The sequence below is a fragment of the Sus scrofa genome, chromosome 13 (assembly GCF_000003025.6).
Source record: "Sus scrofa isolate TJ Tabasco breed Duroc chromosome 13, Sscrofa11.1, whole genome shotgun sequence".
Taxonomy (NCBI): domain Eukaryota; kingdom Metazoa; phylum Chordata; class Mammalia; order Artiodactyla; family Suidae; genus Sus; species Sus scrofa.
The window spans coordinates 26,503,610-26,527,293 of NC_010455.5; the positions used below are offsets into that span (position 1 = coordinate 26,503,610).

General features: G+C 49.2%; 1 protein-coding gene across 1 annotated transcript; it reads left to right on the forward strand.

Annotated features, from left to right (window-relative positions):
• On the forward strand, window positions 1-22,576 carry POMGNT2 (protein O-linked mannose N-acetylglucosaminyltransferase 2 (beta 1,4-)). The gene is given in 3 exon segments (XM_003132141.4): window positions 1-528; window positions 20,269-20,923; window positions 20,926-22,576. Coding segments are annotated over 2 exon segments (1,740 nt in total). The 5' UTR covers window positions 1-528; window positions 20,269-20,373; the 3' UTR covers window positions 22,116-22,576.

Consider the following 23,684-nt stretch of genomic DNA (forward strand, 5'->3'; position numbering starts at 1 on the left):
AAAAAAAAAAAAAAAAAAAAAAAAAAAAAAAAAAAGCATGTGAACGTATTAACTACTTTGATTTGATTAATAACATGTTTGTTGGCTTAACTTGCACTTAAGTTTATTATGAGGCCTCCCAAATTGCACAAACCTAACACTAAGCAAAACTTTGCCAGTTAGGGAGCAAACTCTAATTCCCAGGATTCCGCGGATTGAAGGAGCAGGCTGTCAATGGATGCAACTACAATTCCCAGAATTCCGCGAGACAAGGGGGTGGTTCTGGCCTCGGGCTGGGGCGGCTGAACCCAGGATCCTGCGCACGTGCACAAGCTTCCTCACGGGGCTCGTCAGCTGGGGAGACGCACGGAGGGCTCTTGTGAGCCGGGTGGCGACGGACCGGTCTGCGCGGCGGAGCCTGCGTTCCCTGCCTGGGCCTCCACGGCTCAGAGCGGGCGGCGGCGGCGGCGCTTTCGACCAAAAACGGCTCTTCGGAGGGCCAGCCTGGAAGCTTCATTCAGCCCAGCGGAACCCGGGCTACGGGTGCAGGTGAGACGCGCGCGTTCGCGGTGGGCTAGGGTTCCGCGACTCGCCTGGGTTAAAATTGAGGGATAGACCCCCCCTGATCTCCCCCAGGAGGAGATGACCGGAGCGCTGGCGGGGGGGGTGGGAGTTTGCAGATGGGCGGGAGTGACGTGGGATGCGGGCCGAAGGAGGTGCGAGAGGTGGGCGGGGGTGAGGGGATGTGGACCCTCGGGGTCTAGGTGCACTGGGCCCTGGCGTGTCAGCTGAAGCCCTTAGCTCGGCTGGTACTGGTAGCGGTTCCCGCGCCCTTTCGCTTGGGAGGTGCTCATGAGTCGTGGGTTGGGGGGTAGCAGGCAAGGTGCACGGAGGGGGCCTGGGCCTCGCGAGCTCCTTTTGAAGGCAGTACTTAGGTAGCCCACAAGTGATCTTGGGTCGTTTGGGGCTCAGTAGGGTGCCGACTGTGTGTCTTGTGATGAGAGCCTCTCACAACCTGCTGGGGTAACCTCTGAAGGAGGATTCCTGGTCCCAGGCGTGTGTGTAGGAACCCATATCCCTGTCAGTGATGGGAATTCTATGCTAAGGTCTGGGGTCCTCAGGCCAGAGTCCTGCACCTGGTGGTGGGGGTAGGGTTTGTTTACTTTATGCCAACCAAATCTCAGAAACTATTCTTGAGGGAAGTGAGAATGAAATGGGAATGGGCTCGTAGGACTTGTTGGCTAAGAGCACAGGCAGAATAAGTTTCATTTACAAAGGTTTACTGTAACATGTTCACTACCTGTGCACCCTTGAGCAAGTCACTTATCCTCTCTGAGCCTCTGTTTCTTTGCAAAATGGGGGTAAAAGCACCTTCAATCACAGGGTTGCTGTGAGGATTACATGAAATGATGCTGCAAAAGTCCTCAGACCAGTGTCTGGTGCACAGTGAATGTGTAGCAAATTTTAGCGCTTGTGGTTGCTAACCACAGAAAACGTTAAAGGTGAGATTGGAACCCAAGTCCGTCACACTGGAACTAATTGCTCTCTCTGACTCTCATGGATCTTGGAGATCTTCCAACTCATCCTTTCACTTACAAACGAGAAATCCAAGTCCTGCTGGGTGGCAAAGCCAGGAAGGAGCACAGGTCTCCTCTTCTCCAGGGTTGGACAGCACATAAATTCCTGAGTCCCATCCAGGAGGGTGAGGAGAAGCAGAGTGGAATCCTCAGCAAAGAGGAGGATGGGGTGCAGGTGGCTGCTGTGTGAGTGTCTTGGTGGCCTTGATGTGGCAGATGTCAGAGCATTTTTCAAGCTGACCTTCTGGTTGGCAAGTTCTTGCTCTGAGCCTTGCTTTAGAAAATATTTAGCAATAAACAAAGGCTTCTAGTCTAGTGAATATTAGCTAACCAGAAAATTAAATTACCAAATGCTCTAGTCCCCAAGGGTCCTTATCACTCACTCTCGGTTGGTTGTCAATGGATACTGTCCCCCAGGACCTGCCTATTGCCTGATAGGTTTTTTTGGTTTGTTTTTTGTCTTTTTAGGGCCGCACATGAGCCAAAGGGAAGTTCCCAGGCTAGGGGTAAATCCAAGATGCAACTGCAGGCCTGCACCATAGCCACAGCAACCCAGATCTGAGCCTTGTCTGCAATGTACACCACAGCTCATGGCAACCTACTGAACCGGCATCCTCATGGATACTAGTTTGATTCATTATCGCTGAGCCACAATGGGAACTCCTACCTGATGGGTTTTTTTAATTGGGCAAAGTCATGAACATGAAAGGCAGAGCTCAAAAATGTCATCAACCCAAATGTCAAATTTGGGTTCAGATCCCAGCCTCACCACTTAATAGCTGTGCAACATTGGACAGTTCACTTAACAATTCTGAGCATACTTCCTCAAACGTGTAATGAAATTGGTAACACTATTTTAGATTTGTAAGAGGGAATAAATGAGATAATTCATGTAAAGCACTTAGCATTGTGCCTGACACAGAATCAGAGCCAGTGAGTAGGAGTTATAGCATTATTATGATTAATAATAATCCTATAAAAATAATTGTCAGACTGTGCTTTGCCTGGGTCATCTCTTTGAATTCACAAAACCACCCGGTGAAGTAGGTATAATTGTGTCTGTTTTCTAGACCAGGAAATGGAGGCTTGCCCGGGCTAAGAATTGGCCTAGGCAGAATCAGAAGGACAAATACTACATGGTACCACTTAAAATATGAATCTAAAATAGACCTATAGAAGCAGAGCATGGAATGGTGGTTACCAGGAATTGGGGGGAAGGGAAATGGGATGGTATTAGTCAGTGTCAGATAGACAAAACAACCAAATCCTAGAGATCTACTGTACAGCATAGAGGCTATAGTTAACAATGTTGTATTCTATACACCAAATTTTACTATGCAGGTAGAGCTTAAGTATTCTTACCACAAAAAAATAATTAGAGGGCAGAGGAAGCTTTGGAAGATGATGGATAGGTTTATGGCATAAATTACGGTGGTGATTTTATGGGTGTATACCTATCTCCATACTTATCAAGTCATATACATTAATTATGTACACCTTTTTTTTTTTTCTGTGTTTTTGCCATTTCTTGGGCCGCTCCTGTGGCATATGGAGGTTCCCAGGCTAGAGGTCGAATTGGAGCTGTAGTCACCGGCCTACGCCAGAGCCACAGCAACGCAGGATCTGAGCCGCGTCTGCAGCCTACACCACAGCTCACGGCAACGCCGGATCCTTAACCCACTGAGCAAGGGCAGGGACCGAACCCGCAAGCTCATGGTTCCTAGTCGGATTCGTTAACCACTGCGCCACGACGGGAACTCCCTGTACACCTTTTGGTATGTCAAAACATTAAAAAGAGACAAGAATTGGTTTACAGCTATGTAGCTGCCAAGTGACAGGACCAGAGCTCATTTCCTGGCATCTCAGCTCCAGAACTGGCACCATTTAATTCACCTGCTCTGCTGCCCAGGATCTTTGCAGTTCTCGGAGTCCACCAATGACCTGGGGCAGTCTCCAGTGTTACATCAGGGGAACTGCTTGGGGAAGAGGCAGGGCCCTGCAGCCTGGCCATGTGTGCTTCCTCTCCATGTCTGAGGTTGGCCAAGGCTAGAGGGTGAGGTGTTAGGAAGAGTCAAGGCAAGCAAGCCCTGTGGCCCCTAGAGGCTCTCATCCCTGGACCACAGGCCTGGGGAAGGGCGTAGTCTAGGTGAGATCTGTACAGCTTGGTTATGAAAAGGAAATGATCTTCTCTAGGGGCTAGGAGAGTCCTGGAGGCCTGTACTTTTGGGCTTGATCTTTGCTTTGGGGTGGAGGGTCACCTTCGAGCCACCGTGTGAGGAAAGGGGGACTTGGACTGAGCCAGCATTCTGCTGTTTTAATTTCAGCTGCCTATGAGAGCTCCCACTGCCTCTCAAGACCTTTTATAAAATAAAGACTTGGAGGAAATATTTCTAAGGGCTCTTTGAGCTCTAAAAAGCGGTAGTTTTGCCATTCTCAATTGGTAGATTAACCCTGTCAGCACAGCACCAGGGCAGGTGGGATAATTGTTACCCCACTGTGCTCCCCAGACCTTCCTTGGGTGAGAGAATGGCCACAGTTCCCACCTGCCACACATCTCTCTGCCTGGCTGGGTGGTGAGTAATTACATGAGAAGCCTTGGGTTGCTAAGTTACAGTTGAGGGCCTGTGGGTCTGTGTTTCCAGAGCTAGCCACACCTGCTCTGCCCTTGAGCAATGAAAGCTCATTGCTCTGAGATCTACCCTGCTTCTCCATCACTGATTGTACCTCTGAGTCTGAAGCACTGTGAACCCCGGAGTCAGACACAGGTTTGAATCCTGGTGCTTCTGCTTCAGCTGCAAGACCTGGAGGAAAGTGCTTAATCCCACTAAGCTTTAGTTTTTCATATTTAAAGAAAGTAGAGATAATATAAGTACCTACACGGGAGAGTTTTTGTGAGGTTTAAGTGAACAGTGCCTGGCACATAGGTGCTCACTAAAGTAAGATGATGGTAGCATTGTCTGGCTTCCCATGTCCTCACAGGTACACACCCAGGGCCCATGGTCCACCTGGGAATCAGACCTTTCACTCTGCCAGTGGTGACTGCCATCGGTACAGTCTTTTTAAAAAAATATTTTTAATATGGTTGATTTACAGTGTTGTTAATTTTCTGCTATACAGCAAAGTGACCTAGTCATTCATTCATATATATATATATTTTTTCTTTTTCTAATATTATCTTCTGTCATGTTCTGTCACAAGTGATGGGGGGAAAAATGATTGGATATAATTCCCTATGCTATACAGCAGGACCTCATTGCTTATCCATTCTACATGTAATACTTTGCATCTGCTAACCCCAAACTCCTTGTCCATCCCACTCGCTCCCTCCCTCTTGACAACCACAAGTCTGTTCTCCATGTCTGTGAGTCTATTTCTGTTCTGTAGATAGGTTCATTTGTGCCATATTTTAGATTCCACATGTTACCTCATATGATGTTTGTCTTTCTCTTTCTGATTTACTTCACTTAGTATGAGTATCTCAGTTCCATCCATTTTGCTGCAAATGGCATTATTTTTTATGACTGAGTAGTATTCCATCGTGTATATGTACCACATCTTCTCAATCCATTCATCTGTCAATGGACATTTAGGTTGTTTCCATGTCTCGGCTGTTGTGAACAATGCTTCAGTGAGCATAAGGGCACATGGTCTTTTTTTTTGGTCATTTTGTCTTTTTTTAGGGCCGCACCAGCAGCATATGGAGGTTCCCAGGCTAGGGGTCCAATTGGAGCTGTAGCTGCCAGCCTACTCCAGAGCCACAGCAACATGGGATCCGAGCCATGTCTGTGACCTTCACCACAGCTCACGGCAGTGCTGGATCCTTAACCCACTGAGCAAGGCCAGGGATCACACCCTCATCTTCATTGTTTTTGTTTTTATGGTTCCCATTGCTGTGTAAAAGCGAGTAAGTCTGGTTTGTTTTTGTTTTTATTTCTATTGCTTTGGGAGCCTGACCTAAGGAAACAATTGTTTGGTTGATATCAGAGAATATTTTGCCTGTGTTCTCTTCTAGGAGTTTTATGGTGTCTTGTCTTATGTTCAAGTCTTTTTTTTTTTTTGCTCTTTCTTGGGCCGCTCCTGTGGCATATGGAGGTTCCCAGGCTAGGGGTCCAATCGGAGCTGTAGCCACCGGCCTATGCCAGAGCCACAGCAACACGGGATCCGGGCCGAGTCTGCAACCTACACCACAGCTCATGGCATCGCCGGATCGTTAACCCACTGAGCAAGGGCAGGGACTGAACCTGCAACCTCATGGTTCCTAGTCGGATTCGTTAACCACTGCGCCACAACAGAAACTCCCTATTCAAGTCTTTAAGCCATTCACTGGTAGTCTTTTTTTTTTTTTTTTCTTTTTAGGGCCGCATGTGAGGCATATAGAAGTTCCCAGGCTTGGGATCAAATCGGAGCTGCAGCTGCCGGCCTACACCACAGACACAGCAATGCTGGATCTGAGCTGCATCTGCAACCTACACCACAGCTGATGGCAACACTGGATCCTTAACCCACTGAGAAAGGCCAGGGATTGAACATTTGTCCTCATAGCTACTAGTCAGGTTCGTTTATGCTGAGCTGCAATGGGAACTCCTCATTGGTACAGTCTTAATACTAGGAGCTGTCTCTTTTCTCCTCTTTGAAAAGCATAACATAGCGCCTCTTTCTGGCTGGCCAATGGGTACTAAACCCTGGGTCAGGTTTCAGGGAGCGTTTGGGGACCTGATCAACTATATTGCCACTGTTACTGCTGTTCCCAGTACAGACCCTTGGATCAGGTTGTTTTAGACACACCCAGTGACAAGACACACCCAGGATCCTTCAGTATGGGGGCTTGTGTCAGGAATCATGACACATCCTGGGGTTGGGGGGATTTAGGAGTTACCATGGTTATACTGGGTCCCAGAGCCTCCAAGAGGGGTGGCCAGTCACCATAAGGAACCAGAGAAGAGTCTAGCCTTGCTTCATTCAGTGGTTCATTTCTCAGGGACCTACCTTCTCTCTACTGGCCTGCGAGTGTGGCCGTGCAATACAAGGACCACTACTGGATCTGACCTCTCCAGGGTCTCCCACTGGTGGCTTCTTTAGACCCAAGCTCCACCTCTTGTTCATTTAGCCGGGGCCGAGAGACCTGCGCTGGTTTTCTGCCACTTCAGCATTATAAGTGATTCAGATTGTATGGGAAGGTGTGGGTTGGGGAAACTTTTTTCAAAAGAGGGCTTAGAGTCTGACAGCCCTCTTAGTCTGTCCCAGAACATAGGCTTATTTGTCATCTTAGCAGAGGCTGGGAACACGGTTTACTAGCCTTTGTTGATGGGGAGGTTGTCCTCGGTTGTTTACTCTGGGTTGGACAGAAATGCCCTGCTGGGTGTTTTGAAGCAGGGAACTGCAGAATTGTGGAGTGTTAGAAAACCTCAGAGGAGTTCTTAAAATTGAATGCACGCTAGAATCACCGGAAAGCTTTATTAGAAAAACAGGTTCCTACATTCCCCCCGTCGCCCAGAGATTCTGGTGCAGCAGGTCTGGAGGGGGCCCCAGATTCTGCATTACCCATATCCCAGGTGAAGCTGATACTGCTTTAGGGGAGTGAGTTCTGCTTTGGGGGACTCCCTGCTGTCTAGCCCCCATCCCCACCTCACAGGTTGACCTTGGTTTATTGGACCCCTTCCTGGCAGTAGCTGACCCTCATGTTAGAACAGCTCTAACCCTTAGAGAAGTCCTCTTCCTACCTCTTACACAGCACTGCCCCCCCCACTGTGACTTGCTTCCACAGGCCTTACTTAAGGGCCCTGGAGTCGCCCATACAGCTGTGCTAGGGGCACAGTGGCAGCCGGCTGCTGGGAATGACATGTACCTGAAGTCCACCTTAAGCCTGGGGGCCTGCGTTGCATGTGTCACCATCATGCACATGGTCCATTCAGCTAGACAGGGCTGCAGCCCACCCTCTGCAGCAGCCTCACTCTTGCTACACAGCCCCTTGGGTGTTTGAAGAATAGCTGGGGTCCAGGGGCTCCTTTTCCCCAAGGAAGGAGCCCTACTCCTTCAAGCATCTTACACGGGATGGATTTTCTGGGTCCTTGGTGATCCTGTCTGCCTCACTGTGAAGTGTCCCAGAAGGACTCAGGTAGAATAGGGTCATATTAACAGTTAAGCATGTGGACTCTGACCCCACACAGAGGTGCATGTCCCGAGTTTAACGAGGAAACATCAGGCGAGCCCAAACTGAGGAACAGACTAGAAAATATCTGATTCTATTAAAAATTGTCAAGGTCATGAAAAGGAAGGAAAGACTGAGAAACTGCCAAGATCCAGGGAGACTAGAGAGACATGCTACTGGGCTGGCAGACTTCAGCCCAGTTTGGATTCTGGATCATAAAATAGAGACCATGGATTCATAACAGTATGTTATCAGTATTAATTTCCTGATTTTATGTGATATGAGAGAATGTCCTTATTCTTAGGAAATAGATGCTGAAGTATTAGGAGCTCAAGGGGCAAAATGTCTCTAGCTTATTTTTAAACAGTGCAGAAAAAGAATGGTAAAACAAATGTGTCAAATTAGCATTAGTGGATCTGGGTAAGGATGTAGGAGCGTTCTTTGTACCATACAACTCTTTAAGTCTGAGATTATTTCCAGGTTAAAAAATAAATAAATAACAGAGATGACAGACAACTTTAGCTAGCCTGCCTACATTAGAGTTTCATTGCTGCTTCCTGTGGACCCATGGCAGGTTTCTAACCTCTCTGTGCTTTGGTTCTATATCTGTAAAATGAAGATCATCATGTCAAGTGGAGAACCCAGCACCTAGTGATTGGCCAGTGGATGTTGGCTCTGATATGATGATGGTGGTGGTGATTATGATGAAAGGGAGGAGTTGAGGGTGATGGTGATGAGACCAAAGGAAAACCCAAGCTGAGGCCTGTCACCTCCTTCCACTCACTATGCTGGGCTCTAAGCTCCCTGGGTGTCTGGCAGGGACTGCCGTGATCTGGACACTGCATGGCTTCACCTTGCAAAAGGCTTCACAAATGGTCATCTGAGCCCACAGGTCTCCACTGGTGAAACCCAGGTCCTGGCATCTTCATCTCCTGCCTTCTCCTGGCAGTGCCCTCACCTGCCCTGCAGCCCGGGCTCCCCTCTCTTTATGTGTCTTGTAATGCAGTGCCCATTCAGCTGTGCATGGCTTCAGGCCTGGCCGTCACTCCCTGGGATATGAGAGGAGCCCCATGGCTGAGTGGCCTTGGGGCTTACATAATGGATGTGAGAACGGACACAGCAATGTCTGCTATAGACAGGGACACCAACAGAGATGCTTATCTTATCTCCACAATCACCAAAACCCTCCAAAACCTTTCCCAGAACTCCCTCACCCTCCAGGTAGCTGCCCTGACTGGCCTCAGCTCCAGACAGGACCGTTTCTTGTTGTGCATACTTCTTCATTCTTTGTAAATGTTTTATGCTTGTAGTGAGTAGTCTTCTAATCCTCTTAATGAATTCAATCCTGAGGGCCCAACTGGGAACCGAGGGTTTCCTATAAGAATTGCTTTTATTTGAGTTGGCAGTTTCACTAGGAAAACTGGTGTAGGTGTATTCTCTGTCACCTGCATAAGCATCACAGCAGAGACTCACATGATTCTGTTCTCTGTTGTGTCCCTGTTTGTGACCATACTGTTGCCTAGTAGTGCTTTCCTGTTAAGCCAGAAAGGACCAACACAGGCAGATCTAACTTGCAAGTGACCCATGGGTGCCCTGCAAAAGCCAGACGATGTCACAGCAATGGTTTCCGTGTCAGTGGGAGGATGAAAACTGGTGATTGGTTGCAGCTGAAAACTGGTGAGAGGGTTGCAGGCAGGCCAGTGGGAGGCTGGACCCACCTTCACCTGTTCAGCTGTCCCACCTGTGCCGAGCGCCTTGGCATCTTGGCTGTCCTCAGCAAAGTGCGACCTCGCCCATCACACAGAGTCACACAGACTGGAATTCTCTTGCCCACCCCACCCCCCACCCAAGGAGTTCCATCCTTATTTACAGATAAGGAAGTAATCCCTATCTGCAGCTGTTGATTTAGGATTAATGTCTCTCGTTTGCCTTGCTTTATCCTTCAAAGCAAAATGTTATTAGCCACATTAAGTTTTTAGTCCAAGAAGATGCATTCTTAACTAAATGTTAAATATGCCTGTTCAATTAAATGTTAGATTTTACAAGGAGCACTCAAGAGACTGCCAACACTTTGCCAAAGGGTAAATGCTTTTGGCAGAAAACCTGATGCCTTGTCTGTTTGTTCAGGTTTGTCAGTAGCATTGGATGAAGATCTAACTTGGGAGCATATACAACGTACGTTAGGAGTACCACCAATTCCATGTGCTGCTTCTGGTAGCGATAAATGGCAGGGGGCGGGGGAGCAGGGAAAGAGATCATTCTGGGGCTGTTTGAGTTATTGGAACTTGTTTGCTCTTTACTAACTCACAACATGTGAGACTCATTGGTGCGAGGCGGGAAGATTCCATAACTCAGCGCAGCGTTTAGGATGAAGGCACTTTGCCATCAATGACAAAATAAGGATTCTATGATTTTCAGTCAGAAGTGTGAACAACCCTTAAAAATGAAGTCTTTGGAGTTCCCGTTGTGGCTCAGTGGTTAACGAACCGACTAGTATCCATGAGGACGTGGGTTCGATCCCTGGCCTCACTCAGTGGGTTAAGCATCTGGCATTGTCATGAGCTGTGGTGTAGGTCACAGACGAGGCTAGAATCTGGCATTGCTGTGGCTGTGTAGGCCAGCAGCTACAGCTCTGATTTGACCCCTAGCCTGGGAACCTCTGTATGATGTGGGCGTGGTCCTAAAAAGAAACCCCACCCCCCACCCCACCCCCAGCAAACAAAAAGTGAAATTTTTATTCTGTTTGCATAAAACCTCCTCTTGACCTGGGCCCTGCTCGTCTTCTGAACCTGGGTCTGGAGGAGGTGGTGCTGGCAGTCCCAGCCACCCTGACCCCCACAGCCTTTCTCCTAGGGGAGTGATTGGTGAACAGCAGCTGGTCCTGACAGTTGGGAACCCAGTGCAGCTGACCAGGCCAGCAGGAGAGCACTTCCCTTTAGACCAGAGCTTACAACCCTGGGCCCCTTGTGTCCTTGGGCCTATGTATCAGCTTCACTTAATGTGAAAAGTTGCCAGAAATGACAGATTAGGACATTTCACATTTTAAGTGGATTTCTGGCATCTCTGGAGAAGCCAGAAGAGTAGTGTTACAGACTGGATTGCATCCTTGCAAATTCATAGTTGAAGCCCTAACTGCTAATGTGACTATATTTAGAGATAGGACCTTTAAGGAGGTAATTAAAGTTAAATGAGGTCAAAAGGGTGGGGCCCTAATCCAGTAGGACTGATGTCCTAATAAAAAGAGGAAGAGAGACTCACAATCTCACTCTCCCCTTTGCACACAAAGAGGTCATGGGAGCACCCAGTGAGAAGGTGGCTGTCTGCAAGCCCAGGGGAGAGGCCTCAGGAGAAACCAGTCCTGTTGACACCTTGATCTTGGACTCCCAGGATCCAATTTCTGTTAAGTTACCCAGTCTGCAGTACTTGGTTATGGCAGCTGGAGCAGACTAATACTAGTAGGTGCAACCAGGCCACTTTCCTGCCAGGCCTTCATCATCTTGAGCTTTATCCTGAGTGTTTGTCTCTGGGTCACCCTGCTCACCCCTGGCTTCAGTCTCCCCATTGGCTCTTGACCTCAGCATGTTAATTTGTACGCAGCTCTAGGCCTAGAATTCCTGGGCTTCTACTCCTTATCAGATACCAAGGCCCCTGTGAATGTCTTCTCTGTGCCTGTGTCTGGAGCTGGGCAAGGCCCCCCAGGAGTGGAGCCTGCTCCCCATGCTAGATGCACAGCCTGAGGTGATGTGTCCCCACAGTGACAGCTCCTCCCCAGTGCCCAGCTCTTACCGTGTCAGCAGTTGTGGCAGCATCCTCAGTACTTTCTTCCTGTGCTTCCTGGAATAGATGGGATTCCGGGAAGGAGAGTTGGCTAGGTCTGTGGAAATCTGGTAGTATCTGGCCTAGGAGCCAAGGGAAGCAGTTTTGATGGAGGAATTGGCAGCATCCTTCTGTCTGCCTCAGTTTCTAGAGGGTTTTTTAAAGCAGATTTTTAATCTTTTGTTTATTTCTTTTTTCCTTTTCTTTTGAAAATACGTATTTTTTTTTAGCTTGAACCCATTCTTCTAGTTATTGACTTGTCAGCAAAATTAAATGAAAACTAGCTCAATATCTTTTATCTACCATATTTAAGTAGAGTACATTTTTGACGAAAATATTTTAACACTAAAAATATACCACTGAAAAGCATTCCTTGGAGTTTCCTGGTGGTCTAGTAGTTAGGACTTGGTGCTTTCACTGCTGCGACCCAGGTTCAGTTCCTGGTCTGGAAACCGAGATTCCACATCAAGCCGCATATGGCAGCCAGAAAAGGAAAGTATTCTTGCGCTATCAGTCTTTGTCCTGGCCGAGCCCGTAAGCACTTTGTACCCCATACCCACTGGGTCCTAAATCTTGTGCCTGAGGGAAAGGAGGCAGAGAATGACAAATCTGGTGATGTTTGAGTCCCCAGGACCACTTTGTCCTGAATGCAGAGATGAGGGCCCAGTGGTGCCTGGGCTGTTAGTGTAGACATGCTTACACGCTCTGTGTTCAAATCCTGATGCCATTCCAGGCAGGCCAGGGGCCTTGGGACACATGTACTTAGCTTCTCCTCGCCTCTGTGTTCCAGTCTGTAAGATGGGGAAAATGTTAATGCTGCTTTGCTAGCCACTTAAATATTGGTTTGAGGATTAAATGAGAAAATGCACAAATAATTTTTAAGTTCACTGCCAGCATAGAATGTTGGGAGTGACAGGGGTTCTGATTGTTAATTTTGTACTGAAAACTGGCTGCTCACCAGGGAGAGGCTTTTTCTAAATTTATGGGGCCACCTTCCCAGAGCAGGGAAGCAAGTCATTAGGAAGATGGAGTGAAGCTGGGAGGCTGTGAGAGTGCCCCACAAAGCTATTGGGGGTTCGGCCCCTTTGGGAATTGGTTTGGGGTTGTGCGGTGTGGTACCTGTTTTTCGTTTGCTGTTAATTTTAGGAGCCCTAACCTAGAAATTATCATGCTAAGTGAAGTCAGTCAGACAATGAGACACCAACATCATATGCTGTCACTTACCTGTGGAATCTAAAAAAGGACACAATGAACTTCTTTGCAGAAGAGATACTGACTCACAGACTGAAAAACTTAGGGTTTCCAAAGGAGACAGTTTGCGGGATGGGGGGATGCGCTGGGGGTTTGAGATGGAAATGCTATAAAATTTGGTTGTGATGATTATTGTACAACTATAAATGTAATACAATTCATTGAGTAATTAAAAAACTTTTTAGGAGCCCTAATGGAAATAAATTATGACAGCAGATGTGTTATGCGGCCTGTTACATATTTTACATGCCTTAGTTCACTTATTCTCATGACACCCTGAGGAGGTTATACTTCCCATTGTACAGAGGAGGACATGGAGGCTTGAGGCAGTAGAGGGACCTGCCGAGATCATAAAGGCTGTTCACATGTGGTCTTGAAGGCAGGTGAGTGTGAGCCTGACCCTGGGAAGAAGTCTTGAGCACCACCTTTACAAAGGAGGCGTGAAGTCTCCACTGCCTCTTGCGTGTGTCCTGACGCCCACGCTGGCCCAGATGGAATGCACTAACATGGTATGCGAGAGGTTCCCACTTCCTAAGCAGGCTCTCCTCTTAGCCACCCGATGGATGTGCTCTTCCTCTAGGGAGCCTTTTGGGTGAGATCACTGGGAAAGGGATTTTTGAGCAGAGGCCAAATAACTATCTCATCAGGATGACCTGAGGGATGATCAGATGAGGGGTTGGGCTGGTCCTGATGAACAAAGAAAGCTTGTCACCTCTAGCACTGGTGGCTCCACCCTACCCCCCAATAGTGAAGAGGCTTCCTCCGTTAGTGCTCTAGAGCATGCAGCCCCTGCCTCTGTGACAGCTGTGCCACATCAGGTGCCACATTAGGAGTCCCTTGTCTCCTCTGCCACAGGGGGAACCTTGAGTCAGGGATGTCTTTTTTTTTTTTTTTTTTTTTTTTTTTTTTTTTTATCTCTTGTACATACCCTACTCTCACTTGAGCTGAGGCAAAGCCTCACTCCCTTGTTTTCTTAATGTTCTCTTAAGTCTTTGGACTTAGATTCATGAATGGAGGTAGACATGGATAGAGGCATGGACAGGGCTAGAGATAGCCTCACACACCTCATCTTCCTGTAGGTGAAGTTGGGGGACAGTCAGGCTGCCTTGCCCAGCACCCCCGCTGGTGCTGCCCTCTGGGCGGGGGTTGGGGGAGCTGGTGTCCATTCCGTGCCACACTGATGGTTATGTCAGGTCAGTGCTGCACCTGCCCACGTCTCACCAGACCCTGTTGTCAAGAGAATGAAGTAGGGACCTTAGGGACCTATGTCCTTTCTACTATGTGGCACGAAGCAAGGCCTCAGGAGGGGTTTCCTTTGGGGATCTATTCAGAGCTTGCCTCCTTGCTGGAAGATGGGTGCTCTGGGCAAGTGCCCTTTGTAAGCCTTGAGGGCTCTTCTTTCTTAGCATGGGCGTCCTCCCTCTGCTGCTCACCTATTCTGGCTTTGTCTAGGACCATGACCCCACAGTAACTTGAGACAAGAGTGGTCTGGTCATGGTAAGTGACAGGCTCCACCCCTCCCAGAGACTACATGTGTTGAAGGCAACACACCCAAGCTATTGATGCCATGCCTTGAAAGTCCAAGAGGACTGTCTTTCCCATGTAATGAGTTTATTTCCAAAGAACAGGTTCTGCAGTCAGCCCTCTACCTTACAAGCAGAGAAGGGGCCCCTGAGGCCATTGAGCTGGCTTCTTTATGTGCCTCCTTGCCCCTGGCCAGGTTTGCTCTTAATCTGCCTCCATAACAAGACTCCACAGGGGCCCTGCTTTCCTCTCCCAGCAGCCTGGTCCCTGGTACGGAAAATTGTGTCCCTTCAGCCAGCAGACAGGACTTAGGAGGATCTTGGCTTCTTCGGGGTCTGATTAATGTACACTTTCGCTCCATCTGTTATCTTTTGAAAACATGTCTGAGGATTTTGCCCGAAGCTTCCATTCTCCTAGTGTCTGCAGACTGCTACAGTGCAGGTGGGTCTGGTTGGGGGGGTGTGGACAGACGCAGAGGGGAGTGTGGGGAACAAACTGGAGAACTTTATAGTTCTTGTTGGCGTTCTCACTGTCACACTTTGGCTATTTCATAGCAGGTAAAAGTGCAAGGGCAGCTTTCCATCTTTCTCCAGTGGCAAAGTACAATAATATTTGTGTTAATTAACATTCCCCAGAGTTCCTGTTGTGGCTCAGCAGAAGCAAATCTGACTAGCAACTGTGAAGACGCAGGTTTGATCCCCGGCCTTGCTCAGTGGGTTAAGGATCCCAAGTTGCCATGAGCTGTTGTGTAGATTGCAGAAGTGGCTCGGATCCTGAGTTGCTGTGGCTGTGGTGTAGGCCAGTGACTACAGCTCCGATTTGACCCCTAGCCTGGGAACCTCCATATGTCATGGATGCGGCCCTAAAAGGAAAAACAAAAAGTTCCCCTAGAAGCAAATTCTCAGATAAGGATTTAAGTGCAAGTAGATTATCTACACTCAATCCCAATAAACATGACCGGGAGGCCGGGGGAGGGGGTGAGTATGACAGGGCAGGGAAGAAGACCAGTTACCACTCTGGGCAGCTGCCTAATCCACTTGCTCGTTAGGGACTCTGGGAGTCTATGGAGCACACTTACCTGGAACCCTCTTACCCAGGGAGAATGGGATTGGGGGATTTATATGATCATTCCCATCAGATGGTGGCGCAAGCTGCCCAGCCTGAAAGTGGTAAAGTTAGAAACCGAGGCAGTCTGACCTCAGGGTCCCATAATTTAACAACCATGTTATTTCTAGGGAAATGTTCTGTCCATCCCCAGCAAAGCTTCCCTCCCATCTTCCCTTTTGGAAGGGTCACTGGAGAGCCTAAACTGTCCGTGCAAGGTCCACATGGGCCAGTCTCTATTTTTCCTGCCTTCTGTCAACACCATTCTGGCAGGGCCTGGGGATGGGTGGAGGACCAAGCATCTGATTAGAAACAACCCTCCTCACTCCCCAGGCTCCAAACCCAGTCTCTGCCTAGTTGTGTACTGGCCCCACAAGGCCCCTAGCCCATGTTTCCTGGTTCCCATAAGCTCTGTCCCAAGTTCAGTGACTTGACTGGGATTGACTGCTGCACACTTATTCCCCCTAGTCCTCTTTGCTGCCTGTGGCCCCCACCTCACTTCCCCACCTGCTGCCAAGCCAGCCTTTCACTGCAGGAGCCCCTAGGAGAGGGGCAGGTAGCAGAAAGCTCTCTAGAGAGGTGATGAGATCCCGGGGCTGAGATGCCCACTCAGGCTGGAGGTGGGTCTTGCTTTCTGATATTGCCTGGGTGTGTCTCTTTTAGCTTTAGCTGCTGTTGGAAGCCTTTTTTTGTCTACAATCAGAGCAAAATATATTCATCAACTCATGCCTCATGCATCTGTTTCCCATCTCTCCAGGGAAAGCTTTATTTCATATTTTCTGAGTATTAATTTATTACTCACCCACTTTCCAGTATTCTGTCATTTGTAATTGTGACTTATTTGATTCTTTATCATTTCCTTTTAAACTTCTTCTTATGGAAAATATCAGACAAACATAAAAGAGGATCCAAAAAAAGACCCCATCATCATCTTCCACAATTACCAGTGTTCTCCTGTCTTATTCCATCTGTCTCCTTCTTTGCTGGAGTATTTTAGAACAAACCACATAAATGTCATTTTGCCTATAAATACTTATGTTCCCTTGATTTTTCGGGCCACACCTGCAGCATGCAGAAATTTCCGGGCCCCAGGGGTCAAACCTGAGCCATGGTAGTGACCTGAGCCACAGCAGTGACAATGGTGAGTCCTTTACCACTAGGCTACCAGGGAGCTCCTCTTGTTTCTTATCTATTTTTTTTTTTTTTTTTGTCTTTTTGCTATTTCTTTGGGCCGCTCCCGCGGCATATGGAGGTTCCCAGGCTAGGGGTCGAATAGGAGCTGTAGCCACTGGCCTACGCAAGAGCCACGGCAACGCGGGATCTGACTGTGTCTGCAACCTACACCACAGTTCACGGCAACACCGGATCGTTAACCCACTGAGCAGGGGCAGGGACCGAACCCGCAACCTCATGGTTCCTAGTCGGATTCGTTAACCACTGGGCCACGACGGGAACTCCTCTTATCTAATTTTTAAATAACTTTTTGTTTGAAATAATCTCAGACTTACAGAACAGTTACCAAAAATGCTCCTTCACTCAGCTTACTCTGATGTTAACATCTTACACAACCACAGTATAATTACTAAAACTAAGAAATTAACACAGCACTAATACTAAACCACAGACCTCACTCAAATTCTGCTGGTTGTCTTACTAATGTCCTTTTTCTGGCCCAGGAGCCCATATTGCATTTAGTTGTCCTGTCTCCTTAGTCTCCTCCAATGTGGGACCTCCTCAGTCTTTCCTTGTCTTTTATGACTTAAACTCTATAGAGTCCTGGTCAGGTATTTTATAGAATTTCCTTCAATTTGGGTTTAATGTTTTCTCTATTAACTAATCTACAGACCATATTCAGAGCTAGAGCTGGAACTAGGCCCAAGTTTCCCAATTTAGAAGTACAAATTGAAGTTATGTATTTTGGGCAAGAAAGCTGCAGAAATGAGGTTACCCTTCTCAGCGCTGTGTGTAAAAGGTACATGATGTCAGTATATTGTTACTGGGAATGTTAATGTTGATTATTTGGTTCAGAGGCTGTCTGCCAAACTCCTCTGCTGTAAAATTTCTATTTTTACCTTTGTAATTAATATGTATCTCATAGGGAGATACTTGGAGGAGATGGGAACATTTCCTTTTTCTCATCATACTTTCACCCACTAATTTTAGCATCCATCAGTGGATCTTGTCTGAAACAGTTATCACTGTGGTGTTCGTCAAATGATGACTTCTTTTTTTAATGATGAGTTTCTATTTGCACCATTTTTTCTACATTTATTATACCATAAGGGAGATCTGTCTCTTCTCCCCTATTTATTTATTCAATAATTTATTCATATCAATATTGATTCATGGATACTTAGTTTATTCTATGGGTTATAATCCATTACTATTGCTTTTTAACTTTTCTATTCAGATTGTCCCATATTTAGCCATTGGGAGCCCCTTCCTTTTGGCTTCTGTGCCCTTTTGATATATGCCCATCATTTCTTGAGAACTTGCTTACATTGTGGCACTGTAAGATGTTTTAAGCTTATTTTATATGTTCCCTTTCCCAGCCCTGTAAACAATTATTTCTTCAAGGAGCTCTGATTCCTTTTAATGAAGAATGATATTTATTTATTTAGTATTTTTTTTTTTTTTTAGGGCCTCACCTGCGACATGTGGAGGTTCCCAGGCTAGGGGTCAAATCAAAGCTGTAGCCGCTGGCCTACCCTACAGCCATAGCAGTGCAGAATCTGAACCATATCTGCGACCTACACCACAGCTCACAGCAATGCTGGATCCATAACCCACTGAGCAAGGCCAGGGATAGACCTGAGTCCTCATGGATGCTAGTCAGTTTGTTAACCACGAATGGGAACTCCTGAAGAATGATATTTAGAAACCAAGATCTGAGTGCTGGGTGGGCTCATTGCTGCCGTGTGTCATTGTTGTCAGACTCCCCAGTGGTCAGAACTAGGAGCCACATGTTTGTGGATAGATCCCTACACCCAGCCATTCCTCCTGTTCATGTTGCCCCCTGTCATTCTGGCATAGTCCCTCTCCAGTCCTCCAGCTCAGATCTGAGCTGAGGCCCTCAAGGTGGTCTCACCAACCCCTGGTGAGATACCCTGCCCTCCCTTCCTTTGCATTTTCTTCTTAAACCCTTGTCCTTTCCTTTATTTTCTCAATTCTGTTCCTCTCCCCACCTTAAAGATGAATTAACTCTCTCTCCTTCCAGCCTCTTTGTGAGCAGCCTTTGTACCATCTGGACCATGGTGATGGTAAGGATAGTTGGTTCCCATAGCGGGACCAAAGGACATTGGTCAGAAATTGTCAAGTATCAGCAATTTAACATGGTTCAACCTAGCTGGTGAGGCTGGGTGGAGAATTTCTAGATGAGGACACATATATTTGGAAAAATACATACACCAATGTCATTTTACAGATACAGTATAGATATAAAATGCTAATTTAGAAAGTAGAAGTTGATGAAGTCCTGTTGTCTTGGGGAGCAGGTGTTGCAGAAGAGAGACTTGTGCATGAGAAGTTCTTGGGGGAAGGGGATGCTGAATTTGAGGCATGAAAGATTTCCCCTTTATTATCAGCAGGTGCATGGGTTTGAAAAGACTAAAAAACACTGACGCTTAAGCGGATTTCTCAGCTACATGGTTTCTGAGCTCATAGAGATCCTGCCCTAGAGATGAACAGGGCTGACTGGAGGCACAGCAGCCAGCTAAGAAGGCAGCTGCCATGCCCTGTCCTCTGACCCCTTGGCTAATGTCAGGTGTTCCCTGTGCTGTTCCGTGCAGGCTAAGGGTGAGATTCTTCAACTGTCTGAACAGTCCTAGGTTTCAGAGCAGGTATAATATTCTTCCTGGTAGGGTGGAAAAATGGGAGCAAATGCCTGCAGCGCACCCAGGCCTCCCTGTAGGTGTGTGTGTGTGTGTGTGGGACAGGAAGTTTAACCCTTTGGAGATTTTGTGGTGACACTCAAACACAATTGGACCACCAAGGGGACACATTTCTACCCATCTTTCCAAGGAGGTCTGAAAACCAGCAGGCATAATTTCCGGCAGTAGCTTTCAGTGAGAGCAGATGTTCGCTGTCTCTGTGGTGCGATGTGGTGCATGTCCCGGGAAGGGGCACCTGGGTCCTGGTGTGCAGCCAGGGAACAGGGCTCACAGGCCTTCAGTCCCCTTTGTGCCCATGGTAAGGCAAAGTCCTTACCTAGCAGTACCAGGCACGTCAGCCCCTAGCGGGGATTTTCCCTGAGGCCTCTTGTCACACAAACCTCTGTTGGTTACCTTTCACTGCAGCAGTGCTTCTAGCCTCAGAATGTCAGGGACCAATGATAAGAACTGAATGAATGACTTCTTCAGCTCAGATATCTCACATGGTTTTGACTGTGTTTGACCGGTGGTTCTGATGATCTTGGCTGGGCTTACTTACAAATCTGAAGGTCATCTGAGCCAGATGGAACATGGCTGGGAGGGACCAGCAAGGTAGGCTGAACACATTTTTTTCCTCAGGGCAATACCCTAAGTGTAAAGAAGGCAAGGCCAGTGATGCAAGTGCTGTTTATGTTTTTTTCTGCTAACATCTCATTGGCCAAAGCAAGTTATATGGCTAAGCCCACACTCAAGGTTCAGGAATGTATCCCCGCCACCCCACCCCCCACCCCGCTGCATGTGCAGGCATCCGTGGAAACAAGAGAGGGGTGGTGGTGAAGTTTTGAAAGGTCTAATGTATGCTGTCTTCCAGTGTACAAAATGGTGCAAGGTCCAGGGCCAGAGCAAGTCCAGCACAGTGCCTGGCATGGAGTGGGTGCTTGGGGTGACTCCAGATACAACCAGCCAACACCTTTTCCTTTATCCATCTCTCCTTCTGCAGGCCTAGGCTGGTCCTCAGGTTGCCGGCAGGGATGGGTAAGGCCTTCCAGGCCCTTGGCACTTCCCAGGGGCCATTGTCCCACTAGGGTCCCTCAGCCGCGCTAGGATGCACCTCTCAGCCGTGCTCAATGCGCTCCTGGTGTCGGTGCTGGCGGCGGTGCTGTGGAAGCATGTGCGGCTGCGCGAGCATGCAGCCTCACTGGAAGAGGAGCTGGTGCTCAGCCGTCGGGCCCCTGAGCCGGCCCCTACGCTGCGCATCGACTACCCGAAGGCTCTGCAGATCCTGACAGAGGGTGGCACGCACATGGTGTGCACCGGCCGCACGCACACTGACCGCATCTGCCGCTTCAAGTGGCTCTGCTACTCCAGTGAGGCCGAGGAGTTCATCTTCTTCCACGGCAACGCCTCTGTCATGCTGCCCAGCCTGGGCTCCCGGCGCTTCCAGCCGGCCCTACTTGACCTATCCACCGTGGAGGACCACAACACCCAGTACTTCAACTTCGTGGAGCTGCCGGCCGCCGCCCTGCGCTTCATGCCCAAGCCTGTGTTTGTGCCCGACATGGCCCTGATTGCCAACCGCTTCAACCCCGACAATCTCATGCACGTCTTCCACGACGACCTGCTGCCCCTCTTCTACACGCTGCGCCAGTTCCCCGGGCTGCCCGTGAGGCCCGGCTCTTTTTCATGGAGGGCTGGGGTGAGGGCGCCCACTTTGACCTCTATAAGCTGCTCAGCCCCAAGCAGCCCCTCCTGCGGGCACAGCTGAAGGCCCTGGGCCGACTGCTGTGCTTTTCCCACGCCTTTGTGGGCCTCTCCAAGGTCACCACCTGGTACCAGTACGGCTTTGTCCAGCCCCAGGGCCCTAAGGCCAACATCCTTGTCTCAGGCAACGAGATCCGGCAATTTGCACGGTTCCTGACGGAAAAGCTGAATGTGAGCCACGCAGGGGGCGCCCTGGGCGAGGAGTACATCCTGGTCTTCAGCCGCACCCAGAACAGACTCATCCTGAATGAGGCAGAGCTGCTGCTGGCCCTGGCGCAGGAGTTCCAGATGAAGACGGTGACAGTGTCCCTGGAGGACCATGCCTTTGCAGATGTCGTGAGACTGGTCAGCAACGCCTCCATGCTGGTCAGCATGCACGGGGCCCAGCTGGTCACTGCCCTTTTTCTGCCCCGAGGGGCCGCCGTGGTGGAACTTTTTCCTTACGCCGTCAACCCTGACCACTACACCCCCTATAAGACGCTGGCTACGCTGCCTGGCATGGACCTCCAGTACATAGCCTGGCGGAACACGATGCCCGAGAACACAGTCACGCACCCGGAACGGCCCTGGGACCAGGGGGGCATCGCCCACCTAGACCGTGCAGAGCAGGCTCGCATCCTGCAAAGCCAGGAGGTCCCGCGGCACCTTTGCTGCCGGAACCCCGAGTGGCTCTTCCGAATCTACCAGGACACCAAAGTGGACATCCCGTCCCTCATCCAAACCATACGGCGCGTAGTGAAGGGCCGGCCGGGGCCGCGGAAGCAGAAGTGGACGGTCAGCCTGTACCCCGGCAAGGTGCGGGAGGCGCGGTGCCAGTCGTCGGTGCAGGGCGCCTCCGAGGCCCGCCTCACCGTCTCCTGGCAGATCCCGTGGAACCTCAAGTACCTGAAGGTGAGGGAGGTGAAGTATGAAGTGTGGCTCCAGGAGCAGGGAGAGAACACCTACGTGCCTTACATCCTGACCCTGCAGAACCACACCTTCACTGAGAACATCAAGCCCTTCACCACTTACCTGGTGTGGGTCCGTTGCATCTTCAACAAAACCCTCCTGGGACCCTTTGCAGACGTGCTTGTGTGCAACACGTAGCGAGTGGGCCTGGCCAGGTGTCAGCAGGGTGGTTCCTCCAGCTCGGCATCCCTGGGCCCACCAGTCCCTGGGGGTGGCTTCTGGGAATTATTTATTTATTGAGCAGCCCTGTGCCTCTGGGTCATCTTACTGCATTGGAGGTGTGGGGTTCCCAGCGCACCTCTTTGCACAGGTATGATGGGGCCTCCCCACCCCCTTCTCCCGTCCTGAGCATCCTACCCCTGGAGAAGGTCCTTATGGGGAGGAGGAAGAGAGGGTAAGAATCCCAAAGAACCTCTGGCTCAGTGATCATGCCGTTCCCTATGGAGTGTTTCTGGTTGGTATCCGGGTTTTTGGAAGCTGCAGGTAATCATGTGGTTGTTCGGGCGGGAGGCACCTCAGCTTCCATCATCATGAAATTCACCTATAGCCCCCGTGAAGGGTGTGTTTGGAACATTCATTAAATAATTATAAATATCGTGGTCAAGTCTTTTATTGGACAGTGGGAAGGGGGACTGGTAGCCAATACCCAGATACCCTTTCATCTAGATTGTCAGCTGAGGAGATGTGGCCAAGGGAAGGCGTCGAGGCCTGGGAAGCAGTGCAGGCTGGCTGGATTCCGTCCTGATGCTGGGTGAGTATTATGTTTCCATCTGTGTGGGCTGAAGCTGGAATTAGGTGGGAGAAGGCAGTGGGGAGGGGCTGCTTGGGCTTCACTAGACATTTGGGCACATGGTGGATACATGCATCTGATTCACTTAGAAGGATGTAGGACAGGACTCTCAGCAAGTCAGCATGGCCGCATCAAGTGACTTCTTCCACAGAAGGAGTCCTCACACTGGCCCGGGGCCATTCTCTTACCCTCTCCCCCCAGTGACGGCTCAAGGCTGAGGGGATGGCGTCCCCATTGGTAGCTGTGGGAGCCACTTTGGTGGTTTAGAAGCCATATAGGAGCAGTTATCTTTCAAACAGCCCACAGTCAAGTCCCCAGGGTCCCGAGAGAAACCTGCCCGGTTATAGGAGCTATTGCACTGAGGGAGGCCTCAGCTCAGGTATCCTACCAGATAGTTTAGTTCATTCGGGGTCCTTCCAGTCCAGATGCTGTTTCTCAGAGGTCATCTTTACCATGCGCAGTTTTGCTGAGTACCACACCTGACGTTGAACTTTTATCCATCTTCTGTGGAAACAGAAAATTAAGATCAAATTTGTCTTTAGAAAAGGAGAGAGTTTTAGATTTTTTTCCCATAGGGAGACCATGTGATGCAGGTCTGATGTCCGAGAAGAAGAGAGGGAAAGGGGCTTCTGGGAGGTGGAGTCTCAGGTTTTAGCTTGGTTATAAGAGTTGTGCCAGGCTGATGGGGAGCCCCTAAGGCCAAGGTGTGTGTTAGGTAAATATCCTGGTCACTGGCTGAGAGCCCAGCTCTCACGTAGCCTGAAACCTGGAGAGACAGCCCTTGACTGCCAGGGATTCAGGAGTGGGGGTGCAGGAAAAGTCTTAGCTGAGGTGGCAGGCAAGCCTCAGGGGTTCAGGTGGGGACCACCCAGTCATCCAAGGGCTCAGGCCAAGGGCAAACCATCTCTTGATGTCCC